Below are 14716 nucleotides of genomic sequence, written 5' to 3' on the forward strand. Positions count from 1 at the left end.
AAAATACATCTTAATAGCTTTTATTGTCTATTTTGCTCACTCAATCAAATGAGTCAGGTCTTGGAATTTGTTTGGGACTCAGCTAAACCTCAACAGTAATGTCCTTCCTCAGAAACTACTTCTACCTCAGAACTTTATTTGGCATTTTGTGAACTTTTGTGAACTTCCAAAAATTTGGCTGTTTGCATTGGCACGTCATAGTCGAATAATTGCGTCCATGGCAACACGTCAGCGACGTGTGAGTTGATGATTCCAGATAAGACCTTGTGTTTTTGAAATTAGTCACTATCCTCTTATCTGTGAAAGCTGAGGAAAGGAGGCACATGATGAATGTTGCTCTCATTTATTCAGCTATGTCATGCATGCACACATGTGAGCAGACAGTATTCAGAGTTTCCACTGAACACACTGCATGACTGCTTTAATCAAGAATTAAATACTTAGTTTCAAAAAATGAGAAAATGTATCCTCTTATTTGGGAAAAGAAATCACAGTTTTGATAAGCTATTGGTGGAGGTCTAATGACTTCATGAGTCACTTGATGATACTACTGTTTAGGTATATAGTGTTAATTTCAAAGAGGTTAGGGTTGACAGAAGGAATAGCTATTGTGTATTTTACTGTTTAGCATTTATGCAGATTTGCTGAATGTAATGGGTGATTTTATCCAAGTCTCAGTGTGTGATGTTAAATAAATTTACCATTGTTCTGCAGTGAGGATTTTTGACGTTAGCATCAAATCAATTACTAACAAATGTTCTAAATTGAAAAGGGCTGAAGACTTGGGATTCTTCAAAACATTTCTGCATTTCATTCTGCAGAGCAATTTCCAGAATGAAGCACTAGATGGTGCTTGTATACCTCCTTGGTATTGTGTGTGTGTGTGTGTGTATGTGTGTGTGTGTGTGTGTGTGTAAGAGAGAAAAAAGAGAAAGACAGGTACAGTAAGTAAAGTCAGTGTAGATTGGATGCAGAGAGATTCGTGTAGAAAATGTTTTACTGAGGTGCTGTGCTGCGGGAATAGTATTCTGTAATAGATACATACACACACACACACACACACACACACACACAGGCTGCAGTGAATTACTATGCTTGATTATACTTGATTCTGCTTTGATTGTTTTCATTTGGAAGCAGTTTATCAATATAGAGAACTGGGGAAGCCAATCAACTGTGTTTCTTTGATTGAACGCCAGAAACTGTTAGGAACAGACGACCTGTAGTCGGAGCCTCCACTTCCCTGGTTAAAGCATAATTCTTGTTTCATCAAAACATCAGCAGATATTTAACCACCGCTAACGATAAATGCATGGGAGTTGAAGGCAACTGTAACATGTGTCATCTTTCGGGCAAACTCATTCTCATTTAGGGAATGAAAAGCATCGTTGTTGCCGGGAAGAAATATGAAAGAAAACAGTAAGGTGTGCTAAATCCTGCAGGTTGATATAAATATCCTAATGTTTTTGTTTTGTTTTTGTTGCTGTAATTGTGATATAAAAATGTACAGTTTAAGTGAACCATTGTGATTTAAACACTTTTCTATCATCAGTTTTCCCACTCTGACTCTGAGTTAAATTCTGGGGCAACCATATTATCATTTTAATATAGCAATTTTCAATTAATCAATTCATTGTTAAATATCTAAAATGAAAAGGAAAAAAAAAACTATCATATTTCCCGAAAGCCCTAAATAACATTGCCTGTTTCAAAAGTGTTGAAATTATAAGGATAAAAAACAGAGAAGGGATCAGTTCCTCACATTTGAAGCCACTGAAGCATTTTTGCTCAATGAAAAACTTTTTTTTGGCCAATTAACTCACTGTCTTTTGACTGATCAATTAATTTCATTTAAGCACTGTCATCTTTTTTTTTTTTAAAGTTATTTCATCTATTTATCCATTCCTTTCCTTAGGTAAACATGTCTGTTGTGATGCCATACACACCAAACAGCGTATTTATTCCTATAGAGTATTGTCATGTTAGTGGCGTAGCTGTTGTCCAGTGTTAAAGAGGTTAACTGGAACAGCCAGTATGGATGTAACAGTGATTTAATCAACAGTTAGCTACGTTTCATGCCTCTCTTTAATGCATTCAGCTAATCTTGGGGGTATCCCCATTGCTCTGTCAAGCGAGCTGTGTCATATCATGCTGCCACGCAAATCCACGCCCGGGGGGGCGCCGTCTCCTGCTCGTCTAAAAGTCACCGTAACACCCTCTGTCACACTGAATGTTAGCATTTCTCAGAAGTGATAGTTAGACCACAGAATAAAGGGCATGGATGTGTCACTTTCAATTTGAATATGAGGCATCAGCCCTCCGCTGCCTTGTGTTTTTACCCGTTCTGTCTTTCCTCCTCCTCTGTGAGCCTTTCCAAGCCGTGTCACAGCAGAAAAAAAAATATTGCCAAAGGCTTGCACGGGGAGGGGAGAGAAAGAACAGTTTAGCCTGGATTCTCCAAGCTAGCTTGATTCTCTCCCAGAAGAAGTCTCTTCACCTAAATACCTACCGCCTTCTTCTATTTATTGGTTACGCCTGGGTTGTTTAGAAGCAATTAAGGAGCTAATTGTGGAGATTTCTGAGGACCGGGTATTATAGTAAAAAGTAAAGAGCTAATGGCTAATTGCCCAAGCAGCTGCTAGTGTTTATGAAGGAGGAGCGAACATGCCAGGGGATCTACCAGGCGTAGACAGCAATGAGGACAAGGAAGCGTGTGTGTGTGTGTGTGTGTGTGTGTGTGTGTGTGAGGTGGGGGGTGGGGGTGGGGGCTTATCATTGCTGTGGATCCCAGGGATGGTTCACACTGGGCAGATGCCAGGTGAGCGAGACAAGCAGGAGAATATGAAGCTCTACTCAGAATAGTGTCTGCATAAATAATAATCACCTCTGGTGCTGTATCTCGAAGGAATCCATGGTGTCTTCAGTGTTTGTATGTGAAGGGTATATCCCAATGTTTATGCCACCCCCATCCTCCCTCACCCTCTACCCATTCTGCCAGACCCCCCTTTGGGCTAGCAGTGCCTCATGGATGACAGTTAGCATGTGGCAGAGCTCTCTGAAGTGGAAGGGATCCAGGATGCTGGGTTTCTGTGCCAGCTTCACCAAGCTGGGATTTCACCCATTTCACAGTGTCTGCCAATGGCTGGGACTGTGAATGAAAGCATTTGAAACAATGCCTGGTTCTGCAGTGTCAGATCAGCGGGCTTCAGCAGTGGTTAGATGCAGCCTAAGGTGGTTTGGCGTCAATCTGAAAGAATCCCAGCAGCCTTTTTTGGTCACATGGGGGGAAAAGGAAGCGCTAAAGGGCGTCCAACTGCGCTCTCAAACAGCAGTGGATGTTTGAGATGAAGAGGAGAAGAGAACATCAAAGCAGGACAGTGGTGGTCTCATTTTGGTTTGGCTTTCTGTTCTGTTTTTTGCCAGCAAACATGACTGGTATGATTTCAGGACTCTGAAAAAGACAAACATTTACTGGACACATTTTCCAGCCCCCAGTTGTTTTGAATGCTCCATCAGAAAGAGGTTTTGAAGATAGTCGGGTGTAAAAATCATGAAATACGAGTTTGCTTGCGCCTGAATTGTTACAATAGATTTATGCTGATATTAAGGAAAACCACCAGGTTCATCTTTTAGGCAGAAAACTCGAACTTCAACAGAAAATCCAGTGAAAAAGACTAACAGCACCATCCAAACTGTTTGACTGACAGGCAATCTCAAGGGTGAACCATTCGGAGGGCAATGATTAGCTTAGCAACAAGGATGGGAAAAAAAGAATCTCAGAGTTAAGCAACACCTTTATTTTAAAAAATTCATTTCTTTTTATTAGGCTAACCTCCAAAACTTAATGTCTGTAATGAAATAACATAATTTTAGTATATCCAATTAACCTCTGTCTCGACCCCCTTAGGGCTTCACTTAACATAGATTCAGCTAAGGTTGTCTTGACTGCAGCTCTGCTTTAGGTGTTACAGTTTAGGTGCGAGACCTTTCTGTCATGATCTCCATAGTCATCATGTCTGGGCAAACCTGCAATATATTACATCAAGGTAAAACCCTTATCCTGTGCCAGGAGACATCATGTAACATGTGAGAGACACGACAAAGAGGAAGCCATTTTGCAGCAAGAAGACGCAGCAGCAGTCGTGGAGGAAGGCTAAAGCGTGAGAGTGTGGAGGGGCGGTGTGTCTGCATAGAGCACACTGTAGCAGCAGCCTACTTTGACTGCTCATTTATTCTGTTTATAATAGCAAACCCAATGATAAATGTCCCGCAGAGTGCACATGTGCTAAAATATTCATCAATTGGAGGCACCCTAATTTGCAGGGGAGGAAAACCAATAAATTCGGCAGTCATGTTATATTTATATGAATATGCAAGATGATGGTCGGGACATTAAGATTAATCTGGCATGTATGAGCTTTTAACCAATTCTAATGTTCTTGTGTTAGACAGAGACGTGTTAGAGGAAGGCGAGAAGGTGCAAAACAAAGCGGGCTCTGCTTTCATGTAGGGCCTTGATGGAAATTCAACCACAATTTCTCTAATTATGTTTCTGGATTTTCAGGGTTAATGGCAACCTACAAAAAAAAAAAAAAAAAAAATCATAACCTAATATGCACGATCTTCTCTGATTAAAGGAAAAAATGGGGGGCTGCTATTTCTCTTCATTTAGATTTTTCAAACACATATAATAACATAAAAACTGCCCCTGAGCATCTTGGTTATGGTGAAATTTGATTTGTCATGATCATGGCATTGAAGGGTTTTTTTCTTTCCAAACCACATGGTTTAAAATACTACTTGATTAGTCAGTTTTCCTCAGCGCAGCAGATTTTTTTTCTGCGCTGGCAGCTTGCAGGGCTTTCGAATTTTCACCCTTTCTCTTCCTGTATTTTCTGTCCTTATCGCTCTCTTTCCCACTACATTCTTTGTCTTGCTCTCTCTTTTCTTCTCCCTCCAGTTTTTTCTCTCTGTGTGTTTTTCTCACCCTTTCTGCTCAGGTGTGTGGAGCCCGGAGGAGGAGGAGGGAGAGGAGGGAGGGGGTTTCTCCCGTCGTATACCCTGCAGAGCCACTCTCTCCTGGGGTAAGGATGACAGGAAGTCAGCCAGATGGCACAGAGCAGGTCTGCAGCATGTGACCTCCTCTCTGGAGAGGCAGGGAGGAGGAGGGAGGAGCGAGGAGGAGGAGGAGGAGGAGGGATGTGGGTGAGCTTAAGGAAAGGTGGTGAGGAGATGGAAGAAAGATGTGAGGAGTGGAGCTGACTGAGCCTCTCATATATCAGAATTATCAGTTGTTCCACTTGTAAAATCAGGAGCTTTAAGATTGTGATTTATGGTAATGTATTATTTTAAAGCAGCAGTCAGTAACATTTTTATATAAATAAATTTGCAGTGTTCTGTTTTATATCTCTGAACGATATAACACAGGTGATTCAGCTTGTAGCCAGTTCATGAAAGTTTACAGTGGCTCCTCTGAACATCCAGTGTTTGGAAGGCCTTTCTGGGGAAGAATCAGTTACCAGTAAGGAGGAAGTGATGAAATAGAAATGATGTTGGGTGAAAGATAAGACAAGTAAAACTGTTTCTTGTTGTCAACAAAATCCAATGAAAAAAATCAACACTAACAAAGAATTGGTCTTATGAACAAATATTTCCTGTGTGGCCAAAGCCTTGTATATGTTATTCCTGTGTGTTATAAACTTCTGTTGTTTACACACAAATATTTATTATTCCATGACTGAAAATAGCCCAAGAAATTCACATTTTACTCTTGTTTGAGTAACATTTGCCAAAAAACAATAGAGTCTGGTTGTATTAAGAAATTATTTTGCCTTTGTTCTTTAAAAAAGGAGAGAATATCTTTGCGACATGTTTATGAGGTTTTATGTCGTCACCAGACTTGAGCCTGAGTACCATGGGCAGGGTAGGGAAGTCGGAAAAGTATTGAGAAATAGATGTGCACACATGGGATTTGTTGACAGTAATCAAAATATAGAATAACACCAGCCTCACCCTTTAAATGGACATATTTTAGGACCACCCACATGATTCAGTAGACTAGTGATCTCTGGCTCAGTGGAGAAATGCAGAAGCGTTAGTGTTAAATATAAAGACAAAACAAGAAAAAGATATTCATTTAATGACAAGATGCATTTAAACAACAGGAACTTGAGTGTGATCATTTATTCAAGAGAGGGGTTACTGGTACTTTTTAGATAACTATTACTACATCAGTTAACACAGATGGTTAGATTTCTCTCTGCTTCCAGTGCGATAGAGAAATTTAGGGAAAGTACAAATATACTGTAACTCAAACATCAAAAAGCTAATTTGCATTTTTTGCAGTTCTGCATGTCCTGCTCTCTAAATTCAATCCTGTCCAGAGTCTGTACAGTAAAACAGCCTGTTTGGTGACCTGGAAAAGACACAACTTCATTTCACCCTGCTGGAAGTCACATCACAAGTAAACAGCTCCAATTTGGTATCGACATCCTCAGTGTAAAGGGGAAAAATAAATTGACAAATTTCTCCACTTATTATTATTAACATTCCCATGCACACACAGATTTGCTCATCACATTGCACAGACTTCCATTTCATGCACAACTCCCAGCCTGCCCCTAACCAACCCCGCCCCCGCCCCCTCCCCTCTGTTTCCCTCCTGCCCGCAGTTGCCTTTGATCTAAATTTGGCCTCAGTAGAAGTCTTGTACACAGTCATTTTCATATGGAGGCTTTGAACACACTGATGGAGGGCCCATTGCTGCCGCATTCACTTTTATCCTCCGAGCCCTTTTCCCTTGGAACCCGGCAAGCATATGGCGAACACCCCTCACCAGAGTTTCCTACAACAGGAGGGACCGCCCACTCTTAACATCTCCTATTCCCCGAGTCCTTCCATCACTCTGGGCTTAGAGATGTTGGAAATTAGTTACACTGGTAGAGCTATGACAGCGATGCTTACGAGGCAAAGTTTATTTTAATAGACTCAAGAGGCTGTTAAATATCTGAGTGTCAGTGAACCTGAAAAATGAGCAACATAAAGATAAATGCAGTAAATTGATATCTTGATCTCACCCACCTGCTCCTTTTTCTTCTTAACAAGGTTCTACGTAGGCGGTCATCCAAGTAGACCAACAGATGACATTTAAGTAACAATATTAAATATTGCAACATCAAATATCTTAAATATAAGGATGGAAAGCTGGATTTACCCATCAGATTTTTCATTTCTGCGAGCGCGTTCCGGGACATGAAGATCACCTTTCTCGCTCTGGTCTTTCACTTTACTGAAACAGAAACCTGGCCATTGTTTGCTAACAGAGAGCTACAGTCTTTTGGTCTCCTTGTCTCGAACTGAGGAGCCGTCATCTGCTGCCAAAATGTCCGTCAAGAGACAACGACCAAAGCAGATCCACTGTATCACAGGCTTGTCGTCAAAGAGCTCCGACTGAATGAATACCTTTTGAAAACCAATGTTCCCCCGACGCTCTCGGAGAGTTCAGTCGCAGAGTTGTGTTTCTCTTGTGAAGGTTTGTGTAAATGGGTCAAAGATTTGACAGTCACCGCCCGGAAACACAGCAGCTAATGAAGTTTCAAGGTTTAATTGGAAGAAAAACCTTACATTCATCTTTGATTAATGTAAGGCAAAAGTCATGTTCAACTGGAGACTATTTCATATTTCTTCAGAGGTTTCTTGGTTAAAAATGCTGCAGACAATAGTATTTTTGGGCTGAAATAAACAAATATGTATGATTTTACAGTCCCCTCAAGTGAAGAGAATGAACTAATGAAATAACAATAAACTTTTAATTACAATTAAAACCTAATTAGAACTGTCGAGACAGCCGTTTTATTTACTTGGTTTCTGGGGATAAAGATTTTAATCTTCCCATTGTTATACAACCTCATTGTGAGAGCTGTTACACTGTATGTCTATGAACAAAAATACATGTGTACTCCGGAAGGGATACAGCATTTATCTCATTACCATTTCTTAAATGTTTACAGCCATTGTCTTCCTTTACAGTGCAAACACTACTCTGTACATGTAAAACCGCTGCTGGGGTTGTTTTCATGCTTTTATCTTAAATACATTCTTTCCAGATTGTTCAACCCTAGAAACTGGTAATTACCATATATTATCACCTCCACAAGCTCCACCACTAGGGTTGCCATGTTTGAGGTAATTATATCACTCCCAAGTTGTCTGTGTAATCACTTAACAGAGGAAGCAGCTCTGTGTTCATGGGAGCTTTGACACAAACACAGAAATGTTTGAAATCTTTCCTTTAGCCTCTGGGGTATGCAGACGACAGAATTTTAAAGACACATAAATGTATGTTAGATCTGTTGTCTGGGCATTACTGCTTTGGTTCATTTTCTTAGCCTGGTCTGAGGAAGTTTATGATATGCTCCATGAACAGCATAAAAGAGGCATACACTCAACCACACCAAAAAGGATTGTATGGAGGAGGACATGCTGAAAAATGTAGTAGTTTGGGACTGAGAGTGGTTGTACATGTTTACTTTTGATTTCTAACTTACATTTAAAAGTTTTCTGATGAGTGAAGTTTTCATTTCCAGCTAACATTATAAGCATGACCAAAAACCTACACATGGCAAACATGACAAAATGTGGTGTACAAGTCATCCGATATTTAATCTAATTGGCTAATGTTATTAATTTTATCACATCTACTGATATTTTGGTGGACCTGGTAGATACATCATTTAGTCAGTCATCATTTATGGGGGTGGGGATTTATTTCAGGGACAGATACCTCAAAACCCGGACAAATAAAACCAAAATGATCTGTGGTGGGTAAGAAAATAGGTTTGTTCTGTAGTTTTAGTGGATCTACCCTTTAATTCCAAATTAAAACACATCTATTAGTGCTTCAAAGTTAACACTTACCATTGCTTACTGGTACTGTGATGGGTTATCTTAAAACCTTTGGTTATAAAACTGGCATATTTTTATGTCTTTGGTAGACTTTGACATTTGAGATATGATGTTTGGGCAACAAATATTTTTCAAAATGAACAGAGTTTTGGAATGTAACATCTATTCGTGTAACTTAACTTCACCCTAACCCTGGGCCCAATTGCGGCTTTTTAGATTGTAAATAGCACAACCATGTTGAGACACATCTGACTCTTTCCCGGCACCACAGACACCATTATCATTCCGACGCTTATTTCAGCTGACTGTGATATTGTGCTTCGTTTCCGTGTTTGGTGTTGTCTGTTTCCATCGCGCCAGCTGTTGGGTTATTTATAACTGTGGTTGCTGATCTAAATGAGTTAGTAATTAGGCAGCAATGCTTTTTAGGAGACAACCGCTCCTTCCCATCAATCCACCATCCATCCCTCCCTCCCTTCTTCTCTCCATCCCTCTCCTTCGCCCTCACTCTCACTGTCTCCCTGCTGTCCCCAAACACACCAGGAGACAAGCGGGAGATAAAGGGGAGACTTGACTTCACTGAATAATTGAAGGGGTTTTTACAAGTGAAACAGCTCGCTATCTGACCCCATAAAGGCAACACACAGGGCCCTATCACAGCTAAACAGATACACACATGCACACGCACACAAATGCACAGTGGGTGTCATCGGGTCGAAGGCAGAGCCTAAAAAAGCCAGACAGTTTTTAATTGGCTGCAACCAGCAGCATCACCTTCTGTCAACATGCCGCTGACACGCTAAAACTTTGCCCTGAACCTCTCCAAAAAGAGAGCAACACAACCAAGCTTCTGTTGTGGCTTCAGCAGACACTGGAGGACTTGTGTTTGGATGTTTTCCCTTAGCTTGAACAGTCACCTCCCCACAACCATCCCTCCGCCATTACAAAGAAACATGCCTGTAAGCCGGGTCCCCCCCTCCCCCCACTTCCCTAGTGAGCAACCCTTTACCTCATGCTAATTTCCAACTTTCAAAGCTTGTAAACTTTATCTAATTATACACAAGTCGATAGACTCCCTCGCCCAGATTTTTGGCAGGTTGCGGTGTTAATTTATGAAAAACAAATCTGAAATATGCAGATGTCTTTTGTTTGAAGCAGCTGTTTGGTCCTGTTGCCAGGTTTCAATCAGGCGGTCTCTGGGGATGCCCGGGTGTGCGATCTGTGGCCAAGGCCCCCCGTTTGATGTTTGACAGGGACGGAGGGACGAGGCTTAAGTGTGGGTGCTCACCCTCAGCCAATATACAATTACTGTACAGGGTGTGCATGTGTGTCTGTGTGTTTGCTTTATAGTTGCTTTTTTTTCCTACAATGACATAATATGGCAGGATATTTTCCAGTCATTTATAAAAGTAATGAGGAATAATGAGCTGTAATATTTTGTAAAGTTGTTGGTTCCTGAAATTTATCAGGAAACAAACCACAGATGATTCTGTCCTCAAAAATGGTAACTATTTTGTTGGCTTCTTTTTGAAGGAGAATTTATTTTAGGCTGAATTTAAGGTATGTTTCACTTTCAAATCTCAGTCATAGAAGTCAAAGTGTCTTGTGTGTGTTCTTATTTTGACCTCTTTAAAACTCTTACAGATTGCCATGCCATCAACCTCAGAGGATCCACCAAAGCAGATCACTGTGGATTCATTTCTCCTGCAAAACACATGACGTAAGTGAACTCTGTAATGAACTCTTACCTGAACTTTGATCCATTGTATAATTTGGATTAAAGGAAGCGTCTCGAAGCTGAAGAAACGCCAAGGAGATGCAAAGTTTTAACCATCAGGATGCCAGGGCGCATTTGCATCGACTGTGTTCTGTCAAATCCTGTCAGCCGTATTCATTGCTAATTTATGGCGCTCATTAAGTGACGCGGAACACACAAAAAATCGGAGCAATTATCATTTATCTTGATATATTATTTACTAGGGATCATTTTCCTACTTGGTTGGGGACTGGGGTGAGAGAGATGGAGGGGAGGAGGAATGAGAGGAAGGGGTGGGGGTGGAGGGGTGGAGGGAGGGGGAGGGAGGACCACAGGGGTTTGGAGACAGCTGGCAGAGAGAGAGTGAAAGAGAAGCAGTGAGAGATGGAAAGAGACAAGGAGAGAGGGAAGACAAGACAGAGACAATGTGTTGAGCGTGGCTGAGGTGATGCCGATTTTTATGACAAGTAATTTTTTCAGGTTTTTGTATGAAAATATCAGCCAAATTAAATTCTTTGTCACTGGTAGAAATGCGTAGGATCAAGACACACCACTGCCTCTGAAACATTATCATACTGGTATGATAAGCAGTGGAATATGTGCGATAATAGAGCCAGTCTTACTGTTTAGCTTTAACCAGTCAGTTAACTGCTATCTGCTGTTAACTGCATCTGCTATGCTGCTTATCGACATAACCTAGCCAACATCTAATCAATATATAGAGTATATGACATAAAGAATATGTATGATAAGAGATGTAGAGAAAAGAATGTGACTGGCTAAATTCAACCTGCTTTGATTGATCATTATTAACTATTTTAAGGTGCACTGTCCCTTACAGACATTGCACAATGTCACACAATGTCATGCTAGCAATATAAATAAGGCTGTATTATAACGGTGCTATGTCTAATATTTTAATGTCAATAATTTAGTACCACATTCATTTTAACATCAGTTTAATTACCAGGAACAGCCAAGACTGTCACCAAAGGCTGGCAGACTAACAGGCCTTAAATGCTGCAATTAACATTGTGAGCCGATGGTTTGATCTGAAGGGAAATTTGTTTAACTGCTTTTACAGCTCAAATCAGGTAGAGGGCAATTTCAGAGTAAACAGAGCTCAAGATTTCAGTCTCTTTCACCGTCTTCTGTATAATCAAAGAAAAACAAACAAATACAACCACAACTCAGAGCGGAGACGTCCTTCTGCCAACTAGGAAATGGTCTTAATTTTGAAAAACATAAACAGTACCACGGGTGTGGTATCGAGGCATCCAGTTGATCAGTGTTATAATCTATTTGTTTTAGATCATGGTACTTATACAGTAGATGTTTTAAAATTACTACATTACTACAAAATTACACACTATGCTTTAAGTTGCGATGTCGGAAATTATACTTTACTGTGTAGTCTGCTTTGTTGCGAGCAGCACATGTTTCTGTATTTCCATATTTTATTGAAAAGTATGAGACTAGAGCAGGTCTTTGGAGGCTGATTACTGACGACCTTTTCTGAAATTGTTGATGGCAAAAGTTTTCATGATCTCACAGCAGCAGATAATCTCCCTGATGTGTCTCTGATGATATGTTTTTTTCTGCTCCTCATTACACCATGGCTAGCTTTTAGTCATAACAATGTCACAGAAATGGCACTCTAATTATATTATGAATATTTTGCATTCCCGCCTTGTTTTCTGTCTCTACACCCTTTGTATCCATCACTCTCTCTCTCTCATGTTGTTATCTGCTTCTCCATCTAATCTCCCTCAGACTTTCTCTCAGTCATCATCTCGCTCTTTTTCCATCTATCCCTTTCTCGGAGGCCTGTTTATTTGTTGTCGGCGTCTCTTTTTCTACTGCCTTTCCATTTTTCCTTTCTCTGCACCCCCCTTCATCCCATCCTCTGTTTTCTTTTCTGTTCCACCCTTTCTTTCTCTCCCTCCCTTTTGCATCTCTCAAGTTTTTTCCCCTTTTGTGGCTCGGTGACAGATGCCTAATTGAATGATGAATGTCCCTTTATTATGCTCTAATTGAACCACCACCTCTGCGATTGGTTGGCGCCCGTGCATCTGGGCTCATCCGATTGGTCAGACAGTATCCTGTCGAGGGTTCAGGGGTGGGTGCTGGTTGGATGAGTGCGAGTGGCGGCTGGCAGGAAGGCAGCCCTACTCTCCATCTGTCCCCTCACACACACACACACACACACACACACACACACACACTCTCTGATACTAGCATTGACCAACCTACCCCCCATCATCCCAGCCTTTCTTCTCACCTCTCACACAAGGGAGTGATGTGAGTGTTACAGACTGCACATACTCTTGTGAATCTTAATAAATTATGCAAATGCCCACTGTTGTAGGGCTAGATTAATTATAAGCATTTTCGGTATTATAGTGTTTCCTGAGTGTTGACATTTTACCCTTGTGGTCTTGTTTTTGCGCTTTAGTCCAGCCTGATATTACTCGACTCAGCTCCCTCAATCCACACACCTCCCCCCTCCACCCAAGCAATCTCACACATGCACTCCAACACACGCGTGCATTTAAAATCTCACACATGAGCAAGGACACACACCGAAAACACACGCAACCGACATCCAAACACATACAGACATGCATTAAATGCACAAACATATGGACACACACTGGTGGGTGTCTTGGACCGGCCCTGACCTGACAAGTGGGCGATGAAGATTAATGCGTCCTCTCTGAGTGACAGGCTGGGGAATTGAAGGGCAGAGGGCCTCGTTAATCAAGAGCCTGACAGGTGCCATTCAGGCCCTCTGAACAACCGCAGCTCCCACCAGCCACCCACACACACACACACACCACACACACACACACACACTTAAGATCACACACAGACATCCATTAAGACACAAACATAAAGCCCCACTGAAGCAAACCTACATACATTCCTCACTCTCACTACCCTCACTCTCTTTCCTCCCTTTCCTGCTGCATCCACTGTTCCGGTCGAGCAGGCTGCCATTAAGCACAAGCAGACTTAATCATGCACCGCCAGAATTAAAACTCATTCCTCAGGCTGCCGGCACAAAAATAAGAAAATCAATCGGCCACTTGGCAGGGCTGCCCATACTCACCGACTACAGGTCTTTCCCATTCTCATTTGTAGGGGCCTTGGAGCTGAAGGGGCCTGAGCTTTATGATCATTCATTATAATTTACCAATAATGCCAAGTCTCAGGATCATTACTGGCCAACCATTAATGATTAATTCCCTAATTCTCCCTGAATTTCTTTCTTGGATTCAGTTTCAGAGGAGTAGGAGAGGCAGATGTACATGTATCTGTATTATCTTTGGTTAAACGAGTTGACTCAATACGGTTATTGTTTGAGCTGAGAATGAGAAGTGTTTCCCTGCTTTTTCAGTGTGGCTAAAATCTAATAGCTAAATGCTATAGTCTCTAATTGATTATATCCAATTGATCTGGCTGGATAAGACAGAATTTCAAGCTATGAGATAATTGTGCAATCAATTTGTGCATCATCTCATCAGTATTTTGAGGCTACTTGTATCTCTGCATTGTAAGTGAACTGGAAGAGAAAAGTATGGAATTAAATCCTATTGGATAAATGTAAAAATTGACATTTTTGGAACAACCAGGGAAAACAACAGTTCTGCCTCAGTCTTAATAAGTGTTAAGTTGTAATAACGAGGAGACACATTTCATCATTTGTGCTCCCAGCAATAAAACCAAGACCTTATACCCTATCTCTGTACCTGCCTCAGAATGCTCCAGTGAGCCTGCGTTAGTTTTTGCAGCCTGCTTTTATTAGCTAATGGAACTTAATATTTCATGAGATATTAATGGAAACCCGGCTCGTAATTAGCACTGTGTCAGAGAAATACGGGCATGTATCTTCATTAGGCATCAGAGCAAGTCTTTTCATCTTCATTATAACTCGCACTGCATCATTTTTCACTCTCTTATTACACCTCTGTTTTTGTTACCCGCTTGTCGCTGCGTGCTTGTTATGCAGTGGGATGGTGGTCGACAGTGACAGGGATAGGAAGAAAAACACGA

At 41.1% G+C, this 14716-nt stretch overlaps 1 protein-coding gene across 3 annotated transcripts in view; it reads left to right on the forward strand.

The window, feature by feature from the left end:
- Positions 1–14716, forward strand: part of LOC108873108 (uncharacterized) — a 102692-nt gene that overhangs the window by 69556 nt on the left and 18420 nt on the right. For all 3 annotated transcript variants that reach the window (XR_001959351.2, XM_051076507.1, XM_051076506.1), the window contains 2 exons: positions 5001–5084; positions 10549–10624. Coding sequence is in view for 2 of the 3 variants with exons in the window: in XM_051076507.1 (XP_050932464.1) it covers positions 5001–5084; positions 10549–10624 (160 nt within the window). In the remaining variant the exon portion in view is untranslated. The remainder of the gene's footprint in view (positions 1–5000; positions 5085–10548; positions 10625–14716) is intronic.

This window comes from Lates calcarifer, linkage group LG16_LG22, assembly GCF_001640805.2.
Source record: "Lates calcarifer isolate ASB-BC8 linkage group LG16_LG22, TLL_Latcal_v3, whole genome shotgun sequence".
NCBI classification, from domain to species: domain Eukaryota; kingdom Metazoa; phylum Chordata; class Actinopteri; family Centropomidae; genus Lates; species Lates calcarifer.